Source organism: Pelophylax lessonae (assembly GCF_965119305.1).
Source record: "Pelophylax lessonae genome assembly, chromosome: 1".
Classification (NCBI taxonomy): domain Eukaryota; kingdom Metazoa; phylum Chordata; class Amphibia; order Anura; family Ranidae; genus Pelophylax; species Pelophylax lessonae.
In genome coordinates, this window is record NC_138768.1 from 63,512,293 (window position 1) to 63,538,322 (window position 26,030).

A 26,030-nucleotide genomic window follows, 5' to 3' on the forward strand; every position below is an offset into this window, starting at 1 on the left:
GGGGGTCCCTTGTGTGGGATGCTTAGTGTGTGTGGGCTACGATCGCAGCGCTCTCTTAAAGGGGCGGTCACCCATTTATTTTTGCTACTACAAGGGCATGGATTCTCAGGAATACTAGTTTCCTGCCAATTTAGTGAGAAGCCAGGGGACTGCGGTTTCCCCCCCCGGGGGGGATTTGGCTGCGATTGTGGCTAGCCTTGCGACTCAGGTGCAAATGCTGGTGGTTGCTCAATCCTCTAAAAGGCCCAGAGTTTTCAATTTCCTCTGTTTCAGAGGGTGATGGTACTGGGGCTGCTGGGGCAGAGATCTCCTTATCGGGGTCTCGTTCCTCCCTGGACCTTATAGGGTCAGAAATGGAGGCTGAGGTAGAGGGGGTTGATAATTCTCCCCCTGGCTCGTCTGAAGAGCTTGCGCTCATGGATGAATTGGTTGCTTCTATCAAGCAAACTCTGCGTTTGGAGGAGGAAACATGTCCTCCAGCTGCCTTGGCGGCTTATGGGACGCAGAAAAGGCGCATATCATCGCAGATGTTTCCATGCACTGATGATTTTCAGCGCGCTGTGAAAGAACGATGGCGTAATATACGCAAACCTTTTGCTGTACCGAGTAGGTTTAAGCTGCGCTATCCTTTTACGCCCGCTACTGATGGGCGTTGGTGTGTCCCACCTCCGGTGGACCAGGCGTTAGCAGTTTTGAACAAGTCCACTGCGATTCCTGCTGCAGACACCCCGGTGTTCCGGGGTGCAACGGACAAGAGGATGGAGTCCTTTGCCCGTCGTACCTATTCTATTATGGGTTCTATGTTGAAAGCTTTATTGCTTCACTTATGGCGGCCCAGGCGGTCGCGAACTGGACGCAGGTGCTTAGGCGTGTCCTGGTGGCTGATTCTGCCCCCCAGGCGACTTTGGATATGGTGGATCAAATCCACCAGGGTGTCATGTATTTGTGTGATGCGGACCTGGATATGGTTCCGTTGGCTGCACGTGTACACAGTGTGGCGGTGTTGTCTCGCCGCCTGGTTTGGTTGAAGTGTTGGTCTGTGGATCAATCTTCACGTAAGACCTTGGCCAATCTGCCTTTTGATGGTTCTCGCCTTTTTGGCGAATTCCTGGATGCCCTAATTAAAGGGGTCACGGGGGGTAAGAGCACGCTCTTACCTCAATCCCACTAGACTAAGACGGCTCCTGGAAGAAAGAATGCTTTCTTTCGGCCCCCTCAGGGGTCCTTTCGTGCCTTTCGGTCACATTTTGGGACAAGCCGTCCAAGGGTCAAGGCTCCCGCAAGAAGCCGTGGGCAGGTAAGCAAAAGTCCGGCCAATCCGGTTCTGCGGCCCACAACAGTGCGGCCTGAAGGGGCGCCCTCACCCACTTCACAGGAAATCGTTCGATCTGGCTACTAGATCGAGTTTCTCTCTCGGCCGGAGAGCAGATTTTTTCCCTCAAGTCTTCTGTTATCCCCGGAGCGTTTGCGGGACCTGCATCTAGCGGTGCAGGACCTGAGGGCTCAGGGAGTGGTGGTCCCGGTGCCTCATCGGGACAGATTTCGGGGGTTCCATTCCAATCTGCTCACCGTGCCCAGGAAGGAGGGCAAGGTGCGTCCGATTCTGGACTTGAAGGCGCTGAACCGCCTTGTGCGCAAGTTCCGCATGGAATCCCTGCAGTCGGTGGTGGCTGCCCTGGTTCCGGGGGAGTTCATGGCTTCCATCAACTTGCAAGATGCGTATCTTCACGTCCCGATTTTCGAGGGTCACCAGAGGTACCTTCGATTCGCCATAGCGGAAGATCATTACCAATTTGTGGCGTTGCCTTTTGGTCTCGCCTCGGCTCCAAGGGTGTTCACCAAAGTGCTGGCACCGGTTCTGGCTTTGTTGAGGGCCCAGGGCATTTCGGTTCTGGGGTATCTGGACGATATTCTGGTTCGGTCTGCGACCAGCCAGAGTCTGGAGAAGGATCTGTCCGTCACGTTGCAGACTCTGCAGGAGTTTGGTTGGACGATCAATTTTCCAAAGTCGACATTGTGCCCATCGGTTCGGATTTCTTACCTGGGTATGATTCTGGACTCTGTCCAGGCGTAGGTCTTCCTGCCGGAAGAAAAACTCGCAGCTCTTCAGGAGGCAGTCAGGTCCCTCAGGGACGTTCCATCTTCATCCATTCGGACGTGCATGCGGTGTCTGGGATTGATGGTCTCGGCTTTCGAGGCGATTTCCCTTCGCCCAGTTTCACACACGGGATCTCCAAGCGGAGATATTGTCCAAGTGGGACGGGCGTCCGCAGTCTCTGGATCTCCAGATGTCATTGAGTTCTCAGACCAGAAGGGATCTTCTGTGGTGGCTTCAATCCCCCTCAGTATCGGGGGGCAAGTCTTTTCGTCCCCTTTCGTGGACGGTGATCACCACGGACGCCAGCCTGTCGGGCTGGGGTGGTGTTCTGGGCGTTCTGTCCACCCAGGGTGTTTGGTCGACGGAGGAATCCTCCCTTCCGATCAACGTTCTGGAACTGCGAGCGATACTCCTCTGTCTTCGTCGTTGGACGGACAATCTTCACGGCTACCCGGTTCGGGTGCAGACGGACAATGTCACGGCGGTGGCTTTCATCAATCACCAAGGGGGCACCAGGAGTGCCCGGGCGGCTCAAGAAGTGGCCGCGATTCTGTCTTGGGCCGAGACGCATGTCCCGGCAATATCGGCAGGTCACATTCCGGGGGTGAAAATTTGGCAGGCGGATTATCTGAGCCGTCGAACCCTGGACCAGGGAGAATGGTCCCTTCACCCGGCTGTCTTCCAGATGTTGTGCGCGAGGTGGGGTCTTCCGGAGGTAGACCTGTTCTCGTCTCGTCTGAACTACAAAGTACCACGGTTCGTGGCAAGGACGTGCGATCCTCGGGCAGACGCGTCGGACGCGTTGGTTGCCCCGTGGCATCAGTACCAACTGATGTATGCGTTCCCGCCGATTCAATTGCTGTCCAGGTTCCTTCGCGGAACCGGCCACGGTGATTCTTGTGGCACCGGACTGGCCTCGCCGGTCCTGGGACGCAGACCTCGTAAATCTGGCAATCGACGCCCCGTGGCGTCTGCCTCTTCGAGACTATCTTCTGTCGCAAGGACCGATCTTCCATCCTGCTTTACAGTCGCTGGCCTTGACGGCCTGGCTGTTAAAACCGAGGTCCTGAAGAACAGGGGTCTTTCCCCTGAGTTCATTCACACCTTAATAAATGCGAGGAAGTGTTCCTCGGGGAAGGTTTATTACCGTACTTGGAAGGCGTATTTTGCCTGGTGCGAATCCAGGGGTTTCTCTCCTGACACTTATTCGGTGTCTAGGGTGTTGCCCTTCCTTCAGACGGGTGTTGACCAGCGTCTGGCGCTGGCCACGATCAAGGGTCAGGTGTCTGCTTTGGCCGTTCTTTTTCAACGGCCTGTGGCATCTGATTCTTTGGTTAGCACTTTTGTGCGGGGGGTACGTCATCTGATCCCTCCTAGGAGGGACCCTCTTCCCCCTTGGGACTTGAATCTAGTTCTATCAGTATTGCAGCGTGCTCCTTTTGAAAGGTTCAGGGAGATCTCGCTGTCTTTGTTATCCAAGAAGGTCGCCTTTTTGGTGGCTATCACCTCGACTCGTCGAGTGTCGGGGCTGGCAGCCTTGTCCTGCAAGTCTCCGTGTCTGGTTGTGCATTTGGACAAGGTGGTCTTGCGACCTAAACCTTCTTTTCTTCCAAAAAGGGTTTCGGACTTTCATCTCAATGTGGACATTGTCAAACCTTCGCTTTGCGCGAAGCCGAAGCATCCGACGGAGGTGTTGCTTCACTCCTTGGATGTTGTCCGGGCGATTAGAGTCTATCTCAAATCGACTGAGTCTTCTCGCAAGTCGGATGCCTTGTTTGTCCTTCCGGGAGGTCCTCGGAAGGGCATGGCGGCGTCGGCTTCTACAATCGCCAAATGGATCAGACGGACCATTGATCAGGCCTATGCTTTGAGGGGGAAAGTTCCCCCTGTACCTGTGCAGGCGCACTCTACCAGATCTCTGAGTACGTCTTGGGCCTGTCGTCATGGGGCCTCTGTGGCCCAGGTGTGTGAGGCGGCGACTTGGTCGACCGTACACTCTTTCACGATATTCTACAGAGTAGATGTTCAGGCATCGGCTGATGCTTCCTTTGGCCGCAAGGTTCTTAGTGCGGCAGTTTCCTAGAGCCCTTGTTACGGGTTCTTTGGCTTTTTGGGATTTTTGTTTTTTTCCCTGGGTTTTCTTGCTCCTGTTGAGCGAGTGTTTTGTTCTTATGCCCAACTGGTTTCCTTCCTTTGGTAAGGTTCCTTTCTCTGATGGGGAGACGGCGTTGCCTTGGGCGCGGCTGAGTTCTTCCCACCCCTCATGTTTACACTGCTTTGGGACATCCCCATTGGTGATGAATATGAAGTGGGCGGCGACTGTCGGAGGACGTAAGAGAAAACGGAATTTTTGTAAAATCTTACCTGTAAAATTCCTTTCTCTGAGTCCTCCGACAGTCGCCGCCCCAGCCCCTCTTTTGGGGTTTTGATGTACTCTCTACTGCTATTCCACTGAAACTGAGTTGGATACAGGAAGTGGAGGGTTATGTACTGAGGGGACCACCCCCTGGGGATGGAATATGTTAAAAGTCTTTGTACTAACATATTCTATTGCCTAGCTACTCCTACGGAATAAAGGACATAACCCCATTGGTGATGAATATGAAGTGGGCGGCGACTGTCGGAGGACTCAGAGAAAGGAATTTTACAGGTAAGATTTTACAAAAATTCCGTTATTACAGCTGCAGTGAGGCAGGCAGAGGGGGTTTGATGTGCGTTTTTCTTTTTTTGTCAATTTTATTTGCAGTCCACAAAGTGACACTTCATTCATGTCATCGCACAGCAGTAAGGAGTATTATGCTGCTGTGTGGTGACATGCAGTACCTTCAACATGTTTGCACCTTATCGCAGCTCATTGCACCGCATCTGCGAGCTGAATTACAGTGCAAACGATGCACATAGAAAACAATTGTTTTCTAACAGCGCCTGATGTTCTTCCAGTGCGGAAAAAACGCCAGTCACCACACTATGTGTGAATGAACCGTAATCTGGCAAAGTGACAATGTCTTGTTAATGTGTCTGTCTGGTCTGTAGGAAGAAATTCGGAACACTTGACTGCAGTCCATCAAGGAGTGTCACTTGTGCATTCTGATGGATCCCTCATAAGTGCCCGTATCAAAAATGAAAATATGTAATTATATTAATATCCATATTGATATTGTTTTTGCCCCCATTTTTCATGAGCTGAACTCAAAGATCTAAGACTTTTTCTATGTACACAAAAGGCCTATTTCTCTCAAATATTGTTCACAAATCTGTCTAAGGCTTCTTTCACACGGTCCGGCCCTGTAGGCAGATTTGTTCTGCTCAGCGGGGGATCGATACACTAATCCCCGCTGAGCAGGCAGGTGACAGCTCCCTCTCCGCTCTGTGTGCGGAGAGGGAGGTGTCAGAGCCCCATGCATCTCTATAGGCGAGTCTGATGAGAGCGGACCGCCTGTCCACTCCCATCCGATCCCCTGGACGGTTTCCATCCATCCGGATTTCACGGACAGGATGCGGATGTCAGCGGACATGTCTCCGCTGACATCCACTGCCCCATAGTGATGCATGGGGGATCCGATCAGGTCTGCCTAAAATACTGACAGGCGGATCTGATTGGATCGCTCGTGTGAAAGGACCCTAAAGGTGTGGCATATTAAGATGCTGATTAGACAGCATGATTATTGCACAGGTGTGCCATAGGCTGGCCACAATAAGTCCCGGTTCACACTGGGGCAACTTGTCAGCGTCTCAAGTCACTCTGACTTAGAAAAAGGTTCCTGCACTACTTTGGGGCGTCTTGCATTGACTTCTATTAGAGAAGTCCTTTGCAAGCCACGCTGAAGTCGGGAGACTTTGAAGCCGCCTCAGTGTGAACCGAGCCTTAAAGGCCACTCTAAAATGTGCAGTTTTATCACACAGCACAATGCCACAGATGTCGCAGGTTTTAAGGGTGTGTGCAATGCTGACTGCAGGAATGTCCACCTGAGCTGTTGCCCGTGAATTGAATGTTAATTTCTCTACCATAAGTCGTCTCCAAAGGCGTTTCAGAGAATTTGGCAGTACATCCAACCGGCCTCACAACCGCAGACCACATGTAACCACACCAGCCCAGGACCTCCACATCCAGCATCTTCACCTTCAAGTTTGTCTGTGACCAGCCACCCGGACAGCTGCTGCAACAATCAGTTTGCATAACCAAAGAATTTCTGCACAAACTGTCAGAAACCGTCCCAGGGAAGCTCATTTGTATGCTCGTCCTCATCGGGGTCTCCACCTGACTGCAGTTCATCGTCATAAACCGACTACTTATATATAGTGTGGACAAATTCAGAAGCGCTTTCCATACTGTCCTTTGGAAGCTCCTTGTCCTGCCCTCAAGGAGCTTACAATCTAATGTCCCTATCTCACCTGCATAAATACACATACTAGGGCCAATTTAGACAGGAGCCAAATAACCTAACAGCAGAGTACCCAGAGGAAACCCACAAAAGTACAGAGAGGACATGCAAACTCCATGCAGGTAGCATCTTACTTTTTTTTTTTTATGTAATATATAAAATGACACATGGTTGTTACCACAGTATTCGATATTAATCCCATTTATAATAAAACTCCCATATGTTTGAAGGGTTAATGCCGCTGAAGCTCCGGGAACCCTCGGCTAGCTGCAGCTGTCACCTTTTTCTCTGTAGATTAACTCTGCTGAAGAGAGAAGCGGCTTCATTTTGTGCTTGTCATTTGCCCAGGAAGTTAAAGCAAATTGTAATGAGGGAATCACAGCAGGACGGCCTTCTAACAAATGAGAGGCATATATTGACTGACAGGCAACATGCCATTTCAGTGATAAATGTATTTTCATACACCGTTCCTCAAGGTCACTTTGCTCTCATTGGAAGCCTGGGTTCTGAGAAACCATGTGACCCGCACTGCGAACGCCACAAGCGCTATATGGAGGGGGGATTACTGTATATCCGCCGTTGTGGATGTGTTTCGAATAGGCCTACTGCTATAACAGTTTACAGAAAATGATTGCGCTGAATGCTTCAGATCTCCTCGATCACGATAGCGGCATCAGGAGTCCTGAGGTTACAACCAAGAAAGTAGGGCTTATGTAAGTTAGTACAATTAAAGTCTAATTCATGCTCCTTTTAAAATATATATATATATCCTTTGGGGTCACGGACCAAAGCAACAAACTGGCAGAATTGGGTATATATATATATATATATATATATATATATATATATATGTATATATATATGCTTTTGTCTGTGACCCCAAAGGATGGCTCAGGTGGCAATAAAGGAAATGCCAAAATTGTAACCTTTCCTTACTATGCTAAAATCGTGTTTTTGTCCATGTCCTCACAAATGGGTAATACGCCCTCTACAGGAGTAAGACTAGGCAGTGAAACTCATAGAAAAACTTTTCACTAGACACACCCTTAGGGGCTGTCCCTTCAGACATTAACGCAGACACACCGTGCTTACTAATCAGTTTCTTGCTGCCTAGTTTAGGAGTAGGACCTAGGTTTCCCTGCTGGGATTCCGGTCTCAGTTTTTTATTTCTTTGAGAAATGTTTGTTTGATTTACTTTTCTCACTATCGCTAGCTAGTGTCAGGGGGATCCTCCTGGTGAACTACAAGCAACAGCCGGACTGGGGTTTCGCACTGGATATTCTAGATCCTTATGGTCTCCCAGCCCGGCCAACGAATGTGAGCAGGTTGTGGTGGTCTGCCCAGGCCTCACCACGACCGTACCCCTCTTGGCTTGCAGCACCCCCGCTCAGGGTTGGAGGCGACCTGCCTCGGAGCTGAGCCCCACGGTCCATGGTAGGGTGAGTGATACTACGCTCCCTGTGTCCCTGGGACAGTCGTCTGTGGGGGAGATGTGGGCCCACTCCTGGGGATGACAGAGCTGCGGTCTCTCTAAGATCCCCCTGGTCTGTCAGGACCGGTCCTGCCCTCCCTGCTGCCCATGGGGGCGCTGTAGCGGCGTCTAACGCCTGGGAAGGGTGTAGCTTCTACCTTCTCCTGGGGGGTTCCCTGTGGTGGATTCCCGCGGTGGCCTACTTCCCTGGGTTCCTGATCGCTGGCGCCATTTTCGGCCACCATTTTGGGTGTGGGCAGCCAGACTGCATCAGTGTAAGGGCAGCAGCCATTTTCTTGCCTTGCTGTGTGTTTTGGCGCCATTTTGACTGTGGGCAGGTCATTTTCCCTGTGACTTCCCATGTTTTCTCATGGCACCATGTTCTTGTGGCTCAGGGGGTTCCGCCTCTGTTGACGTTTGGTAACTTCCTCCAGAGGTTTCACTTGCTGTAGACAGCATGGAGAGTGGTAGCTGATCTGGTTTCTGACACAGTAAGAGGGTCTTTAGTCCTTTTGGGCATTCTTCAGACACACTATGTCTCTATCAGTATATCTGCTAGCCAAAGGTGGACTCCAGCGGTAGCACGGTATTGCGGTGCGGACCGCAATTGCGGATTTAAAAGTCCAGTGTACTTTTTTTTTTTGTCTATTGCCAATATGGAGTCCCAGAGTGAAAATTTCCCTGCTGATCTTTGTTGTGCATCCGGGAAATCCGGATCGGCTTCCCTGGTGTCTATGTCTGCAGCCATAGAAACTCTGGCATCCAAAGTGGAGCTTGTCATGTTACAAGTTGCTATTAAAATACGGCCGATGCCCTCTCAGTTTTCTGATTCAGAGCCTGATGTGATTGCCACGAACACTACCCTCCCTGAGGGTTCCCTGTCCTCACAGGCAGACGGCGAGGAGGAGGAGTCCTCCTCGGCCGCAGCCCTGGACCACGCTTTGATGGTAGCACTGATTCGCTCAGTCAGGGAGACTTTGCACATTGATGATGAGCCCACACAGTCAGGAAAGCGGGTTGTCTTCGGCTCCCGCAAAGCCCAGAATTTGGGTCAGGTTTTCCCTTGCGCCGAGGAATTTCACGATATCGTGAACGAAAAATGGGGGCATATTAAGCACGTGCTGGCGGTGCCCAATCGTTTTCAACGCCGGTACCCCTTTGCAGACTCCGTTTCCAATCACTGGACAGTGTCCCCTAAGGTGGACCACACTGTTTCCAGATTGAATAAGTCCACGGTTGTAACCGTGGAGTGCTCCCCGGTGTTTAAGGACCCGGTGGACAGGCGCATGGAATCACTTTCCCGCCACCTACACTTGGTGGCGGGCTCGCTCCTCAAGCCTGTGTTCGCCTCCGTACTGGTTTCTCAGACGGTTGCGGAATAGATTAAGGTGCTTAAAAGCAACTTGCTGGCTGAGGCGTACCCTCCAACTCTCATTGAGCTCACGGATCGGTTGGCCCAGGCAACGGTCTATCTGAGTTGAGCGGCCCTGGGCAAGGCTCCCCTGGTCGCTAGAGTATCTGCGGTGGGGATTGCCTTTCACCGCATGGTGTGGCTGAAGAGCTGGTCGGTGGAACAGGTTTCTAAGAAGGCCGTGTCTGATCTTCCCTTTTTGGGGGAACTCCTTTTTGGTGACTCCTTGGATGAGCTAATCAAGGGTCTAACAGGGGGTAAGAGTACTCTTCTCCCCCAATCTGCAAAAGGCAGGGCACCCCGAGGGAAGCAGGGACCTTCCTTCAAGGATCACCGGGGGCTTTTTCGTGCCTCGGGGGCGCAGGTAAAAGAGAAACCGTTCAGAGCCTCCGGAGAGGACAAGAAGGCTTGGTTGGATGAGCCCAAACCTAGCCAGTCCGGTTCGGCGGACGATTTCTTCTCTGCATGATGGGACACCCTCACCCGATTCGGGGGTGGGGGGATGTCTGCGTTGCCTTCTGGGACCCTGGGCATCTCTGGTTCAGGACTCATGGGTTCACAAACTAATTCGTTCGGGGTTCGAGACCGTATTTCGGTCCCGCCCGGCAGACAGATTCTTTCCACAATGTCTCCGTTTTTCTCTGGATCATTTGTGGGATCCCAGGGAGGCGGTGCGGGCTCCGCTTGCACAGGGGGTAGTGGTGCTGACCCTCCGCCAGAACACATTGGTCAGTGCTCTCTGAGAGTGCTGGTCAGATTCCAATCAGCAGACCTTTTTCGGTCATGCCCCTTCAACAGAAGCCGTTCCAGCTGCCGTACACATGGGCCGAATGTCAACCGGTTTCTATTGAACCAGCAGATACCACCTGATATTCAAGCAATGAATACGGGGCTATAGTCTTTGCGTGTAGCTGTTTAGATAATGTCAAGTCAGCTTTTTTCCTTTTCTCTTTAAAATTTGTAGGGAAGCACCGTTGTTCTCGACCCTATGGTGGGGCATGAGATTGTTCTGCCTATGCCATAGGTGGTCTTGATGGATCGTTACCATTTTGCTGGTTGCGTTTCTTCCCACCCCTCATGCCTACACTGCTTTGGTACATCCCATGTGTGAGGAAACTATGAAAAAAGAGAAAATAGAATTTTTGTAAGAACTTAGCGTAACATTCTTTTCTGAGTCCTCTGACAGACGCAGCCCCCGCCCCTCTATTGCTTGGGGTTGGTTGTCTTTTCCTTCACTGCTTGTTACGAAACTGATTAGTAAGCACAGTGTTTCTGGGGCAATGTCTGAAGGGACAGCCCCTAAGGGTGTGTCTAGTGAAAAGTTTTTTTTCTATGAGTTTTACTGCCTAGTCTTACTCCTGTAGCGGGCGCATTACCAATTTGTGAGGAAACTATGAAGTGGCTGCTTCTGTCAGAGGACTCAGAGAAATTGATTTTACGGTAAGTTCTTACAAAAATTCTATTATTTGTGATCCTGTGTTGTTATCACTGTGTTACAGGGACTTCCAACTGAGACTACAAGAGGCTGTTTCAACAAATATTACCTACCTTGGGAAATGGCATGCAGCCATGGCTGGAGTGCATCCACAATGCCCTATGTACAGAAATCAGAGTGGGGTTTGTTCTGCACTATAGTGTACTGGGATGCACTGAAATGCATATGTATTGGCAAGGTGCATTGTGGTGCAATTTAGAACAAAAGGCGCCGCAGGACACCAACTTGCGCAATTCCCATTGCAACAGAGTGAATCTGGCATCAATGAATGACGTCTAGTTTGTGAAAGTTAACTTTTGAATGTGGTTCATTTTTTTTTTTCTTTATTTATGGCTTTACACTCACACCAGTTCACACATACACTCATTTCCTAATAAATGTTATCATGTCAGTAAGTCCACTAAGATCAACAAACTACAAGCAGTTGCAACTTGCTTACTGTAAGCATTTTTCCAAACAGCACTTTGTTCATGTTTGATGGGCTTTGGGTCAATCAAGCATTTTGATTGAAAATTGCAGAATAATAAAAAATAAATGACTAGTAAAGTTTTAGAAGTTCATTTAACATTTATTATAGCAAACCTTTTTTTTTTTGTACAGGCTCATAAAACATTTCTGTAACTTGCATTTATTATACCCAACAGCATATGCAGAATACGCAAGTCTTAAGTCCTTGGCAACAAAAACCGCATGCTGAAATGAAAGTGTGTGGACATCAGGAGACAGTGGTAGGAGGTCTTTGTACAGGCCGGGGAGGATTTGATGCAATGATTATCCAGTGGAACTGCAGTCAACATTTCGAACAGATGGAATGTTGTGTCACAAAGTTTTATCAAAGCAGCCCAATAAGTTATGCTGTTTGGTGTAGCAGAACAGCTTAGGAGCGTGTGTAGAACACACGCGCACAAGCATTCCTAATCATTAGAGATCAAGAGCTGCTGGATTAACAAGTCTTTGGACAATGGTCTGATCTGAAGGAGGCACAGCTGGACACAGTTACAGTTCAAATCAAAAGCGTTAAACGTATGCACCAAGCACATCACACGTGTGCCTACAACCAAAGTGAAAGCAGAAGCTTCTTTTATTTTTAATATTTAATGTAGGACTGGTAAGATGTACTTGCTTTTATAGTGTAAAATAACCCTCTGACAGAAATTAGGTGGAAAAAAAATGACAGCACACAAACAAAACCACAATTCATTTATTTACAACAAACATTTGCAATAACTGGTGGGTGATAAAGACTTCAGCTATCCAGATCATTGGATGATGTGAGCTTCAGTTTAGTAGTCCTTTAAGCCTAGTACACAGTATAAGTTTATTTTTTCATTCAACCAAGAGGGCTGAAAAAAGAAAAAACTGAAGAGCCCGGTAGGAGATATTGTACTAACAATCCGATGTTAGTACACTGATCTCCCTGCTGAGCTTTTGTGTTCTGACAGGGGGATGACCCTCCGCCAGAACACATCAGTCAGCGTTGGTCGGATTCCGATCGGCAGACCTTTTTCGGTCATGCCCCTTCGACAGAAGCCATTCTGGCTGCCGTACACATGGGCCGAATGTCAGTCGGTTTCTATTGAACCGGCAGATACCACCTGATATTCAACCCAAGAATACGGTGCTATAGTCTTTGCATGTAGCTGTTTAGATAATGTCAAGTCAGCTTTTTTCCTTCTCTCTTTAAAATTTGTAGGGAAGCACCTTTGTTCTCAACCCTATGGTGGGGCATGAGATTGCTCTGCCTATGCCATAGGTGGCACTCTGAGGCTCTCCTCCCGCCCCTCTACCCCTTTTTTTCCTTCCTTCCTTCCCTGCTTCCCTTCTTCTACCCTTCAGGCTCTTCCTTCCCCACTGGACTATCGGGGAGATTTACTAAAATTGGTGCAGCTGTGCACAGTAACCAATCGGCCTATAACTTCAGCTTGCCAAATTAAACCTATACAATAAACTTCACAAAAGCTTTTTGTTTTTTTGTTTTTTTTTTTTGCTTAAAGGCACAAATTACCACAGATACAATTTTTAAAATCATGAAAAAGCCTTCTGAGAAAAGTGAGGGCTGTTTTATATCTGCAGTGCTACATATGAACATGGTTTGATATGTTTAGCTTAAAACGGTTGTAAACCCAAAAACAAAATCTGCAAGACAAAGGCATAATGAGCTAGTATGCATCGCATACTAGCTCATTATGTATTACTTACCTTAGAACGAAGCCCCGACACGGACCCCCGGACATCGCTGCGGGCGCTGCCATGATTCCCTCGCCGTCTCTTCCGGGTTCGGCTGCTCCGGCGCTGTGATTGGCCGGAGCCGCGATGAAGTCACTCCCGCACATGCGCGCGGGAGTGATTTTCCGGCAAGCAAAACTGAAGGTCCCCCCTGACCTTCAGAGCGCCGCTCGCGTGAGCGACTGCTTGCACTGCAAATATCTCCTAAACCGTGACGGTTTAGGAGATATTAATTGTACCTACAGGTAAGCCTTATTATAGGCTTACCTGTAGGTAAAAGTGTAAAAAAGCGGGATACTACCGCTTTAATGAAATAAAAACACTAATGTGTTTGTATTGTTAACCCCACCTGAACTATTGACAAAAAACTATTTGATAAAAAGTATTCTTTATTGTATCAAAAAGATAAAAGCTCAATATTGTAAATCCTGCTATTGACTAGATGGGGACAGCATGATCGCACCTACATGGGAGCGGAAATCATGATGATAAATTGACTGCAGCTGATAAGTAAGCGATCAGCGTGGGGTGGTTACCACAACAATGCTTGATACCCAGAAAAAGGATCCCCCGACGAGGCGGCACGCGGTGCGACCGTACCCCCATGAAGGGGCATGATAGCATCACGCGTCGCCCAGCTGCCGATGCGCCACATACCTGGGCACATGGGAGCGAAGGCTCATCATGTGCATAGGTGGAACGCAAGGCAAAATAAGAGATAACCACACAAGTATGGTGTCTCAAAGGTACCAAAAAAAAAGGCCCTTCCAAAGAATAATCCCTGGAGGGCCTTTGTGCGCATATGGTTTGATATGTTTGGTGTGGAGGAACTTAAGTGGCCTGCACAGAACCCTGGCTTCCAACTTACCGCACAGCTTTGGGATGAATTAGAACACTAACTGTGAGCCAGGTCATTTTGGTTTTTAGTACCTGAACTCACAAATGCTCTTTTGGCTAAAAGGGCACAGATTCCCACAGATACAAACTTTAAAATGATTTGAAAAGCCTTCATAGAAAATTGAGGGCTGTTATAGCTGCAAAGTTACAAAAGGAGATGGTTTGATGAGTTCGGTATGGAGGAACTCAAGTGGTCTGCACAGAGCCCTGACCTCTAGCCTACTGAACACATTGTGAATGAATTAAAACACCAACTATGAGGCAGATCATTTTAACCTATTAGTACTTGAACTCACAAATGCTTTTTAATTTTTTTTTCCTGTCAAAGGGCACTAATGCCTAGAGATACAATTGATACAAATCATGTGAAAAGCCTTTCCAGAAGAGTGGGGCCTTTTAAAACTGCAAAGTGGGGGAGCAACTACATGTTAATGCCTTCAGACACACATAGGTGCAATGGTCAGATGCCTACAAACTGTTGGTCATGTAGTTGTGAGATAGTAGCATTGGAACCATCAAAGAGTACTAAGTCGTTTAAGAGGTAGACCAGAAGAAGAGGTACATAGCAGCGATTATAGTTTACACTGTACTTACCTGGAGTCGATGTTGAAACATCGTCCACCATGCCATGAAACATTCAAATGTAACATTGATCAAATTCATATCAAAAACTGTAATTGATCTATTGCTAATAAAAAAAGTTATAATCAAGGCAAAAGGGAAAATATGTATAATATGTAATTATTATTAATATGTATGTTTTTATTTATTTTGCAGAATATCCATGGACACAAAGGACCAATTACAGCAGTTTCTTTTGCCCCTGACGGACGTTATCTTGCCACTTATTCCAACAAAGACAGCCATATCTCCTTCTGGCAGGTAATACTTTTTTCTGAAGGTGTCTTGAGTGAAGAAAATAGCACACAATAGCAGTTCCAGAGGAGTGTTAGCTCTTAGGGTATTAATGACCTCCGAATGTGTTCAACATCTCGCAAATAAGTGTTTAGTTTAGGATGAAAGATAAGTGTTGGGGGTAAGTAAAGTTTTAAGGGTCGGGTAAGGTCAAGTGTCAAGGTGGAGATTAAGAGTTAAAGTATAACTAAAGGCAAAAAATTTTTTTTTTTTTTTTTATATACTGGAGAGGGATTAAAACCACTATCAGTTCTCATTGCTTTCTGTGACCCCCGTTAGGAAGATTCACCCTCTCTATTTGACCTGTTTACCTAGAAAAGTAATAAAGAGGAAACCTTCCAATGGGGACACTAGTTCTGGTGACTTGGGGGTCCCCAAGAATTTCCTTTAATTTGCAGGGATTTCCTCTAACTTCCTGTTTGGCTATGAGACAGGAAGTGAAGAGAAATCTCCGCAATGGGACAGAATTGGCGATTAAAAAAAAAAAAAAAAATCTGACAGCGGTTATAACCCTCCTTCACTGTATCCAAAATGAAAAAAAACGTGTGCCCATAGATCTTGGTAAAGCCAAACAAGGATAAAAGTAGCCCCCCCCCCCCCACCCCCTTGTCTTGTTACTGGGTTAAAAAATGAAATCTTAATCCCAATTTTCAGATACCTTAAGCTGTGGTCAGGCAATCATCAGGGATGGGTCCTTTTTCTGGGTGTTTACATCACTGCCTTCATGATGTGGATGATTCCCATAGGCTGGCCAGCGGAGGGGTCTTCTTAGGTTCCAAAAGAGATCTGACTTCGAACCAATGGGGTGAAGGGCACTGGATGGCAAGGGTTACCGTACAATGCTGGATTAGCAGTCCCCGCAGGAGGAAACTGTGTCAGCAGGGTAACTCAGGTAAGTATAACAGACTCCACATAAGGAACACTTAACACTGGGTAGATGATGGGTTAGATGGGGGTGGAGAGGGGAGGAATGGACAAAAAAATTCAAGTTTAGGTTGAGTTGGGCTTTAAGTGTTGATTAATGCAGCAGTGGGTTAAGTGGTAAGCCAGGTACACACAATGAGATTGTCCATTTTTGGGGGGGGAGGGGGGGGGGTTTGCATGCTAGTCTCTATATCAAAAACGACAAGGTTACTAAGGTACAAAAATGCTCGTATGACGGAATAAAAATTCGGAAGTGATGTAATGTATTTGTATTGTATTTTCAGACCAAAACTTTACTGATTAAACTAAAATTGTACGATTTGATGTCGTAAAAGAACAATTTTCGTGTTTGTCACTTCGAAAAATTTCAGATGAAAGCTGTGTACTAACGATCATATTATCGTAAAATTGCGTTGAAAGCTGTATTTTTTGTACGATATTCTGATCGTGTGTATTAAGGTTTGATTTAGTGTTAAAGATGACCTGTACTGTAGATGCTGTACCAAAATAAGCCAAGGAAACAAAAAGCTAATCCCCAGTTTTTCCTGTAGGCTCCCTGCAGCTGATCTCTTCCTCATTACTGACTTACCATGGTTTATTCTGCACTGTGTCTCTGTAAGGAAGTGGTCATTTTGGTAGAGGACCATGTGGTTGCTTCCTCATCAGAGCTTCCCCTCAAAACTGGTCATCTGATGATTGGTGAGTAATAATCAAGAAGCAGCAGATGAGGGGAAGAAGCACAGATCAACAGAATGAATAAAGCAGGGAGATCCTTTGCATTGCAGGTCCTTGGGTACAGTTTTCTATCCAGAAAGAAGAGCAATGAGAAGCTAAGTAATGACACCACAAAATCTCACTTTGAATCTCCTAAGACTAGCAGTTTTGAGGCAGCATTGCCTTGGATGATCTCCTACTGCTGATATACAGCTAGGAGGTTTAACGCATGGGAGTTCAGAATACTGCTTATGTAAAACTAAAATTTTTTGATGTCCCCTACAACATAGCAAGCCTTTACTTTTTAATTCAGGTTACTTAGTTCTAGGGATCGACCGATTATCGGCAAAGGCGATATATCGAGGGCCGATATGCACTTTCCCCGATATATCAGAATCGGCCCCTGAGGTTACCGATATTGCCGATATTTCGGGAAAGTGCTTGTACCGGAGTGATGCCTGCAGCTAGAGGCATCACCCCGTTACCGGCGTCCATAGCCAACGGTTGGCTGTCTTGTAATGACAACCAATGCGGCTGAGAAGCCACTCGGCTGTCATTACAAGGAGCTGGAGGGGACGCCCCCCCCCTTCCCGCCTCCTTCCGCGGCTCGCCCGGGTCTCTCGTCCCACCGGGAGACCTGGGCAACCAGCCCGCACGGCCGCCGAACACCCGATCAAAGCCGCATTCGGCTCTGATCGGGTCTCCATGTAAAAACCCGAAAGTGATGTCATGACATCACTTCCGGGTACTCGGTGCCAAATTAAAAAAAAGGACCGCATTCAAAACAGCCAAACTTGTCGTTTTGAATACTTTTAAGTGCAGAGGAGGGGTTTGGGGTCTTTTAGACCCCCAGATCCCTCCACAAGAGTACCTGTCAAGAAAAAAATGTAAAGAAATTTTTTTTTTTTAAATGTATGAACATATCAGTCAATATGGGTCAATACCAATATGTGATGATCAAAATATCGGTATCAGCAATAAAAAAAACTATATAGTCGGATCACTACTTAGTTCCCTTAAATGATACTTTACAAATTAGGAAAGCTTTAGGGTTTTCAGTTGCTCTGAGTGCTAATCAAACAAGAGTGATAATCGGAAACTATACGGGTGCAGTTATAGTAATTTTGATATATATATAAACCTTGTCCTCACATTATCCGGGTATTTTGCATGCTGTGATGTTTTTTCACATATCGGAACACTGCGGTTACATTGTAACCAGTAAAATGTTACCTGCTTCCTTTACACCATAATAAACATATTTAGCTAATTGTGTCTAAGCCGGGGATTGTGTGTTTATTGATTAAACGCTTTCCATTCTTCTCCGGTTTCCTTGTCGTATTGTTAGAGGAATATAATGATTCAATGCACTTACATTTTGCAGCTAAGTAATTATAGCTTACAGTCATGTTTACCACCTTGCTCTGATACATAATATCATTACGGCACAGATGATGTTAATATCTGATTTGATTTTCATCTTTAACAAAAAGGCTCACATGACTTTACTTGCCAGTCACTGATTTCTGTAGCAAAAAAAGCTGTTTAAAGGCTCACTTAAAAAAAAAAAAAAAAAAGCACATGATTCGGCAGGCAAAAATGTGCATTTATAATTTTTTTTACACTGCAACCTGCAAAGTGGATTGTGGGATCGATGCAAGTCTTCTGCAGATACTCAGTACAGCTGTCTGCCCGTACCTCCATACAGGCAGACAGTTACTGAAGAGCAGGAAGAATCCATGAACTAGGAGGGTTCTCATCAGCACTCTTGCGCTTCATTGAAAACTGCAGGCTGTCTGCTGCGGTGGCAGACAGGACTTGTAGTTAATTAATTCACAGAACTCGGTGAATTAATGATGTGGCCATGTCCAGCCCCACTTTTTTAAAATATTACAGCCGGTGCGGGGAGAGGGACCCCTGCCCGCTCATGAAGAGGGAGGGGTGCTGTGGACTGCTCCAAAGTAACGTGTTACCAGTGTTAATTTTGGCAGCAAATTTCAATTTAGTTTTAGTCTTAGTCTTAGGACTAAAATGGCATTTTAGTTTTAGTCCCATTTTAGTCTTCTGAAAGTGTTTTAGTTTTAGTCGTATTTAGTCGACTAAAACTCCAGTATATTTTAGTCGACTAAAACGTCCTACATTTTAGTCGACTAAAACTCATTTTAGTCATCTATAATCAAATGGGTGTAGTTCAATTGTAATTTGTAATGCATTATTTAAGCATTTCTCTACAATTTCCAAACTCATTATATACTACTGCTGGTCCTGGAGTGAAAAATCTAATATGTTATTATTTATGGTATTAAGCTTTGAGCGTGCACCAGTGTTAATTTTGGCAGCAAATTTCGATTTAGTCTTTTGACTAAAATGCCATTTTAGTCGTATTTTAGTCTTAAGACTAAAATGCCCTTTTAGTTTTAGTCGTATTTTAGTCTTAAGACTAAAATGCCATTTTAGTTTTAGTCGTATTTTAGTCATCTGAATTGTGTTAGTCGACGAAAACGTTTTAGTCGGTTTTAGTCGACGAAATTAACACTGCGTGTTACACCCTAAATATGGGTGTAGCAGACTTTACTTGAGAAATATTGGTGGGTATCTGAGGGCTTATTGGTGGCTGTAGGGAAATAGTGACAGGCTGACAAACAATAAAGCTGTATTCAAGCAGCTCTTGGGAAAGTCAAGACAAGTGGAAGTGCTGTAGCAAACACTTCAATCATTTTAAATCATCGATAATGCGCAAAAAGATTTTTCAATGCCGACTTTCTTTTTCTTTTCTTTTTTTTTATTGGAGGAGAGGAAACCCAACAACATATATAGGCTAAATGGGGAAGAAGCAATAGAGCACTCATTCAGGTACAGGCAGATGTCTCTAAACCTGATATTGTACTGACACTGAGATATGTGAGACCCATTAAATGATACGCCTGGAAATGTACTGCTTACCTACATAGGCAGGAACAATGGATGAAATGAATTGAAATCAGCAGGGGGTCTCTCTCCAAATCTGATCACATCTAAATCTGAGTGCAGCTGCTGTACCAGTGCTCTAATCCTCAGTCATCAGACTGGTGCTGGAGATATGAACTCGGCTGCAGTGCTAATCCTCTCTGTGTCAGTGACTCACATTTATTACCTGATCCTCATGTTGACTAAGGAATACCGAAATTGCAAAAAAAAAAAAAAAAAAAGGTTATTGCTGCAAAAAAAACAAACATTATTATATTATAGTTTGCTGATGTACCTTTACATATATAAAACAAATACTAAAAAAATTAAATTGGAATATACTGTGTATATCCACTACCTGCGCACCCAATGATACATTGCTAAAAATGTGCCCAAAAAAATATAAATAAATAAATGGAGCTGCTGGTTATAAAACTAAAAGGTCTGAATAAGTGTAATCTCAAAGGAACCGATCAACCATACTTGATTGATTGATCTTTGACAAACCATGCTTCATAATCAATATAACATACCTACTCAATTGCAATCAATACTTTAATAACAATCATAAAGTAATAAAGTGCAAAAAGTGTCAATAATTTTACAAAAAGTGCCAATAATACATAAAATGTGAGCATTTAAAATGTGATTAATGCATAAAGTGATAAAAACTTTAAACTTCAGAAAAAGGTTTTTTTCTGAAGTTTAAAGTTTATAGCGCTTTATTCATTAATAGCATTTTAAATGTTCATATTTTATATATTATTATACGTTTTTGCACTGAATGCACTTTATTACTTTGTGATTGTTATTAATGTATTGATTGCAATTGATTAGGTATAATGTATTGATTATGAAGCGCGGTTTGTCAAAGATCGATTAATCAAGTATGGTTGATTGGTTCCTTTGAGATTACACATAAAATAATTACTGAATGGCAGGGATTGCAGTGTCGAGAAGCACTAAGGTTGGCCATACATTATACAATTTTCCTTTAGATTTACCAAAACCATATAATAGGAGGTCAAACCTGAACACTTTCAATGTATGTACAATCAGGCAGGCCCTTGCGCTACATAGTTGAAGGTAAATCTAAAGGTAATTAATAGGAAAAGTGTATAATGTATGGCCAGCTTTAGTCTTATGATGATGATTGAGCAAAATGTAGAGTTTTCATTACAATTGTAAGGTTTCAGTGAAATTTAGTAATTTTTGCAGCATGCATTGAAATCAACACAGAATGTGACAATAGGGTGTTATTTTTAAGGGTGCAGTGGGCTGTAAATGGCTCCTTGGGTTTTTGGTAGCCCCTTTCAAGTATCATGTACCTGTCCTAGAGTCTCTCAGTGAACTTGTTGTTTTATTTTAAAATTTTTTTAAGAAAAAAAAAAAAGACAATGAGAAAATACATTCAAATAAAGTGAGGGCATGCAAATAATGATCAAATACATAAAAAAAGGAATAAAAGCACAAATACAAAGAACACTAGAAATAAAATTAACCACTTTTGCCCCCTTTCTGACCAGGCCCTATCTTTCGATTCGGCACTGCATTATTTTAACGGACAATTGCGCAATTGTGCGACGCTGTACCAAAAGGAAATTTACGTCCTTTTTTTCCCTCAAATAGAGATTTGGTGGTATTTGATCACCTGTGCAATTTTTATTTTTTGTGCTATAAACAAAAAAAAGAGCGACAATTTTGAAAGGAAAACAATATTTTTCACATTCTGCTATATGACATTCTCAAAAAAAAAAAAATGTAAAAATCTACCTTTTTTAACATTTTAGGCCAATTTGTTTTCTGCTACATATTTTTGGTAAAAAAAGATTGCAATAAGCGTATTTTGATTGGTTTGCGCAAAAGTTATCGCGTTTACGAACTACGGGAAAAATTTATGTAATTTTTATTTATTATTTGTTTTTTACTAGTAATGGCGGCGATCTGTGATTTTTTGCGGGACTGCGACGTTGCAGCAGACAGATCGGACCCCTAACTGACATTTTTGACACTTTGGGGGGTACCAGTGACATTATTACAGTAATCCGTGCTAAAAATATGCACGTTTACTGTAATAATGACACTGGCAGGGAAGGGGTTAATACTGTGGGTGATCAAGGAGTTAAATATATGCCTAATGCTTACTGACGTGTGGGGGGGAGGGGGTTCTGTGGCAGGCACAGAGATCGCATGTTCAGCTATGCTGAATCTGCTGATCTCTTCCTGCCGGTCACTGAGAAGATCCGCCTGCTTTGTTTACATAAGCAGGCGGGTCTTCTCACAGTTTCCCAGACGATCGCTGGAGAAAGGCCACCTCTCCTCCCACGGCCCGACTCCCACTGTGTCTAATTGCTAACTACTAATTTCTAAGGACTGCATTTCCCAATGGCTGCCTGCAAACAGCGACTTCTGTGCTAACTCTGCCTCCTGAAACTCCTCCTCTCCGCACCTCTGTAGGTCAGAAGGCAGGCTCTGTGAAATGTGTGACACAGCAGTGCTACTCACAGGGCATGGTGACTACATCACACAGAATACATGGAAGTAAATGAGTGAGATTCTTCACAAAAAGTTTACAAACTTCAGATTAATAGTAGGCTATAAATAATTGAAATAGAATGTGGAAAATAAATACAAGATTTTATATTTTTCACCAAAAATGGGCTTTAACCTCTTGCCAATCACCCCCTGCCTATATACGGCGGCAGGTTCCCGCTAATCGCAGTACCTGTACGGCAGCTCGTGGGAGTGGTCCTGGGGCGTGCACGCCCACTCGGCAGGGAAGCTCGATGCACGGGGACGGCAGCCGTGATTGCCGCCGGGCACTCGCGATCGCTCCCCGTGAAGAGAGAACAGCGGTCTGCTGTTGTAAACACAGCAGACCGTTCTCTCAGGAACCAATACAGAGCCCCTGTGTTCCTCCTATTTAGGAACACAGGTTTCTTTATTGATTTTACAAGCCCATCCTCCTCACAGTTAGAAAACACCCCCATAGGCTAACCTTTAACCCTTTGATCGCCCCTGGTTTAACCCCTTCCCTGACAGTGTCATTATTACAGTAACAGTGCATATTTTTAGGACTGATTACTGTAGTAATGTCACTGGTCCCCCTAAAAGTGTCAAAGATGTCAGTGGTTAAGTAAAATATACACCCACAGTTTTGGGTGCTCCTGCCTAGGTTGCCTAGTGGATGATGGGGCTTTTCCACAGACACAAATTGTTTCCACCATAGCAGCGGTAATGCCGGAATGCTTAGGTAGCAATCTACGCCAACTTTGTTTTTACAAAGAGTTACAAAACACGTGGAAAGTTAGAACTGAGCATGTTCCTCTGAGTTTTCTGGATCTATATAATTATACAACCCTTTATGGCTCAGTCCCTGCAGGAATCGTGTGACACATGCTAATGGAAATTCCTCCAAGAGACTCTTCAATATAAGTTTAGGAGAAATATATTGTAATTTATCTAGTGTCCTGAGCAGCTGCAGTTCTCATTACTCAGACCTGATAAGGTCTTTAGCTGCTCTGTGTTTTACTGCTCCCAGTGCACACAACCAGACTGAGCACTGATATCGGCTGGGAAATAGTGCTCATTACCTACTGTCTTCCTTCATACCTCTACAGATCCATAATGTGCTTATTTTTATTGGGGGTCAGTCTAAATTAAGGCTCTCCACACATGGCCATAATGATGTTTTCATAGGTCATGTGTGCACAAAGACCAGAATTTTTGTTTTTGCTTTTTATAATACTTTTTTTAAAACCCAATTTAGGGAGATAAAAAAAAAAAAAAAAAACCTATCGATTGATGTGGGGCTGTGCCTGCACTGCAAGATTTAACAGCTTGTTTTGTCTCAGGGTAGAGGAGAAACAATTTCACTTACCTGGTTCTCCACTCCCCTGGCATGCGGTGCTTCCCCATGATCCCACGATGGACTTTCCCATAGCGTCCTCACGTCCAGATCAGGGCTGTGGACCCTGCTGTGGTCTTGATGATGTTAGGTCCCTGGTTTTTCTAGCATGCAGGGGTGCAGATGCAGCAGGAACCACTCTAGCTCATGGGAGGAGTGGAGGATGGGCTAAGTATCTCTCCTTTTATTGTTCCCCTAGACCAAGGGTGTCCAAACTTTCTAAACTAAGGGCCAGTTTACTGCCCTCTAGACTTTAGGGGCACCAGACTGTGGCCATTGGGATTAGAAATTGTTCTGGCATCAGTGGAAGAAAAAAATGAATCCTTGGTATTAGGGGGAGGAATAGTGCCCTATCACTGGTGTCAGTGGGAGGAATAGTGTTCCATTATTGGTGTCAGTGGGAGAAATAGTGCCCCTTAATTGGTGTCCATTGGAGGAATAGTACCCCATCATTGGTGTAAGTGGGAGGAATAGTACCCCATCATTGGTGTCAGTGGGAGGAATAGTACCCCATCATTGGTGTCAGTGGGAGGAAAAGTACCACATTAAAATTGTCCTGGTGTCAGTGGGAGAAAAAATGCATCTTTGGTATTAGAGGGAGGAATAGTGCCCTATCCATGGTATCAGTGGGGGAACAGTGCCCTATCACTGTTGTCAGTGGAAGGAATAGTGCCCCATTGTTGGTGTTAGTGGAAGAAATAGTGCCCTATTGTTGGTGTTTGTGGGAGAAATAGTGCCCCATAGTTGGTGTCAGTGGGAGGAATAGTGCCCCATCGTTGGTGTCAGTGGGAGGAATAGTGCCCCATTGTTATAGTGTGAGAAATAGTGCCCTATTGTTGGTGTTAATGGGAGAAATAATGCCCCATCGTTGGTATCAGTGGGATGAATAGTGTCCCATCGGTGTCAGTTGGAGGAATAGTGCCCCATTGTTTGGTGTTAGTGGGAGAAATAGTGCCCTATCGCTGGTATCAGGGGAGGAATAGTGCCCTATTGTTGGTGTTAGTGGCAGAAATTGTGCCCTATTTCTTGTATCAATGGGAGGAATAGTGCCCCACCGTTGGTGTCAGTGGGAGGAATAGCGCCCTATTGTTGGTGTTAGTGGGAGAAATAGTGCCACGTTGCTGGTATCAATAGGAGGAATAGTGCCCTATTGTTGGTGTTAGTGGGAGAAATAGTGCCCTGTTGCTGGTATCAATGGGAGGAATAGTGCCCCACCATTGGTGTCAGTGGGAGGAATAGTGCCCTATTGTTGGTGTTAGTGGGAGAAATAGTGCCCTGTTGTTGGTATCAATGGGAGGAATAGTGCCTCATAATTGGTTTTAGTTTGAGGACTAGTGCCCCATTGTTGGCATCAATGGGAGAAATAGAGTCCCATTGTAGGTGTCAGTGGGAGGAATAGTGTCTTGTATCAGTGGAAGGAAAAGTGCCCCAAGGGCTGAATAAAGGCAAGCAAAGGGCCGCAGTTTGGAGACCACTCCCCTAGGCATAAATAAGCAATTAAACCTTTCAGTGTGGGCGCAGCCCCACTGCAAGGGATACATTTTTATATGTGCCTAGAGTTGGGCTAAAACCTTCTTTTGTTACATATCAACGCTGCTGATCTCCTGCAGCCTTTTTTAAAGGTTAAGTTCACCTTTGGGAACATGTTACATGTTTCACCCTTTTTAGGGTACCATGTTCCCACTCCTGCAGCCGCTGCCCCCTCTGCTGCCTCTTGTGACCGCAAGCTGGGGATCTTCTTCCCCTGCTTCCTGTCACTACTAAAAAAAAAAAAAAACCAGAGCTCTGTAACTGGAAAACTACAAGTACAGATAGCCTTTGCGGCTTTCGGCTTCTTGTTCCCAATGAACTACCACTTCGCTGTTGAGTGGTCTGTTCATTCTCTCTTCCTGTCAGTGAGCATCTGCCTGCCTGTACGAGATACACTGACAAGTCTGCAGGGGTCCTGCATGGCAACCACGATCTGCTGCTGTGAAACAATGCTGCAGCCATATAGATAAGTATATATGTTTATTTTTGCTTATATTCCACGCTTCTCCTTTAAAAACTCAATTTCAGCTTTATTTTCCTAAAAAATACATATTGGCTAACACTTTCTAAAACAAAAAGAGAAGCTGTCCCTGAAATACTCCCCATATCTCCAGTGTTGTCCCCTGTGGACTCACTGCTCCAAGGTCCAGCACAGGTTCTCTTTCAGATTGAATGACACCCAGCATCAATCAACCCACTTTCCGTGAGCCCAGTTTGTGAGTGACACTCCCCCTGGGGATGCATCATCATGCCACTGTGGGCGCACAGCAGACTACTGTTGGAAACAGTGCTTGTGTTACTAAGTTCGGAGACTGGTCGAGGAGGTGTTTTTTTGAGCCAAAATTGGGCTTTAAAAATTTGCATGTAGTGTACCTTCAACAGATTTGACTAATACTGATTTCATGCTTAGGAAGGTCCAAGGCACTGCGTTACCTGAGTCTGAGTCTTGTTTTATCCTCGGTCTTATATGTATATCCCGGATGCCTTTGGGTCTATATCATGTTCCTGAGCAATTGCGCTCTTTTTCTTGTGTTTGATTCTGAGTACTACCATGTGTAGTTCTTCTTTTGAATCTGTCAAGACTGCAGGAAGAATCCAAAAGCACTGTAAAAAA

At 45.4% G+C, this 26,030-nt stretch overlaps 1 protein-coding gene across 4 annotated transcripts in view; it reads left to right on the forward strand.

The window, feature by feature from the left end:
* The window catches only part of WDR7 (WD repeat domain 7), a 654,984-nt gene that overhangs the window by 623,385 nt on the left and 5,569 nt on the right, over positions 1-26,030 (forward strand). For all 4 annotated transcript variants that reach the window (XM_082268937.1, XM_082268938.1, XM_082268939.1 and 1 more), the window contains one exon: positions 14,758-14,862. In XM_082268937.1, the coding sequence (XP_082125063.1) occupies positions 14,758-14,862 (105 nt within the window). The remainder of the gene's footprint in view (positions 1-14,757; positions 14,863-26,030) is intronic.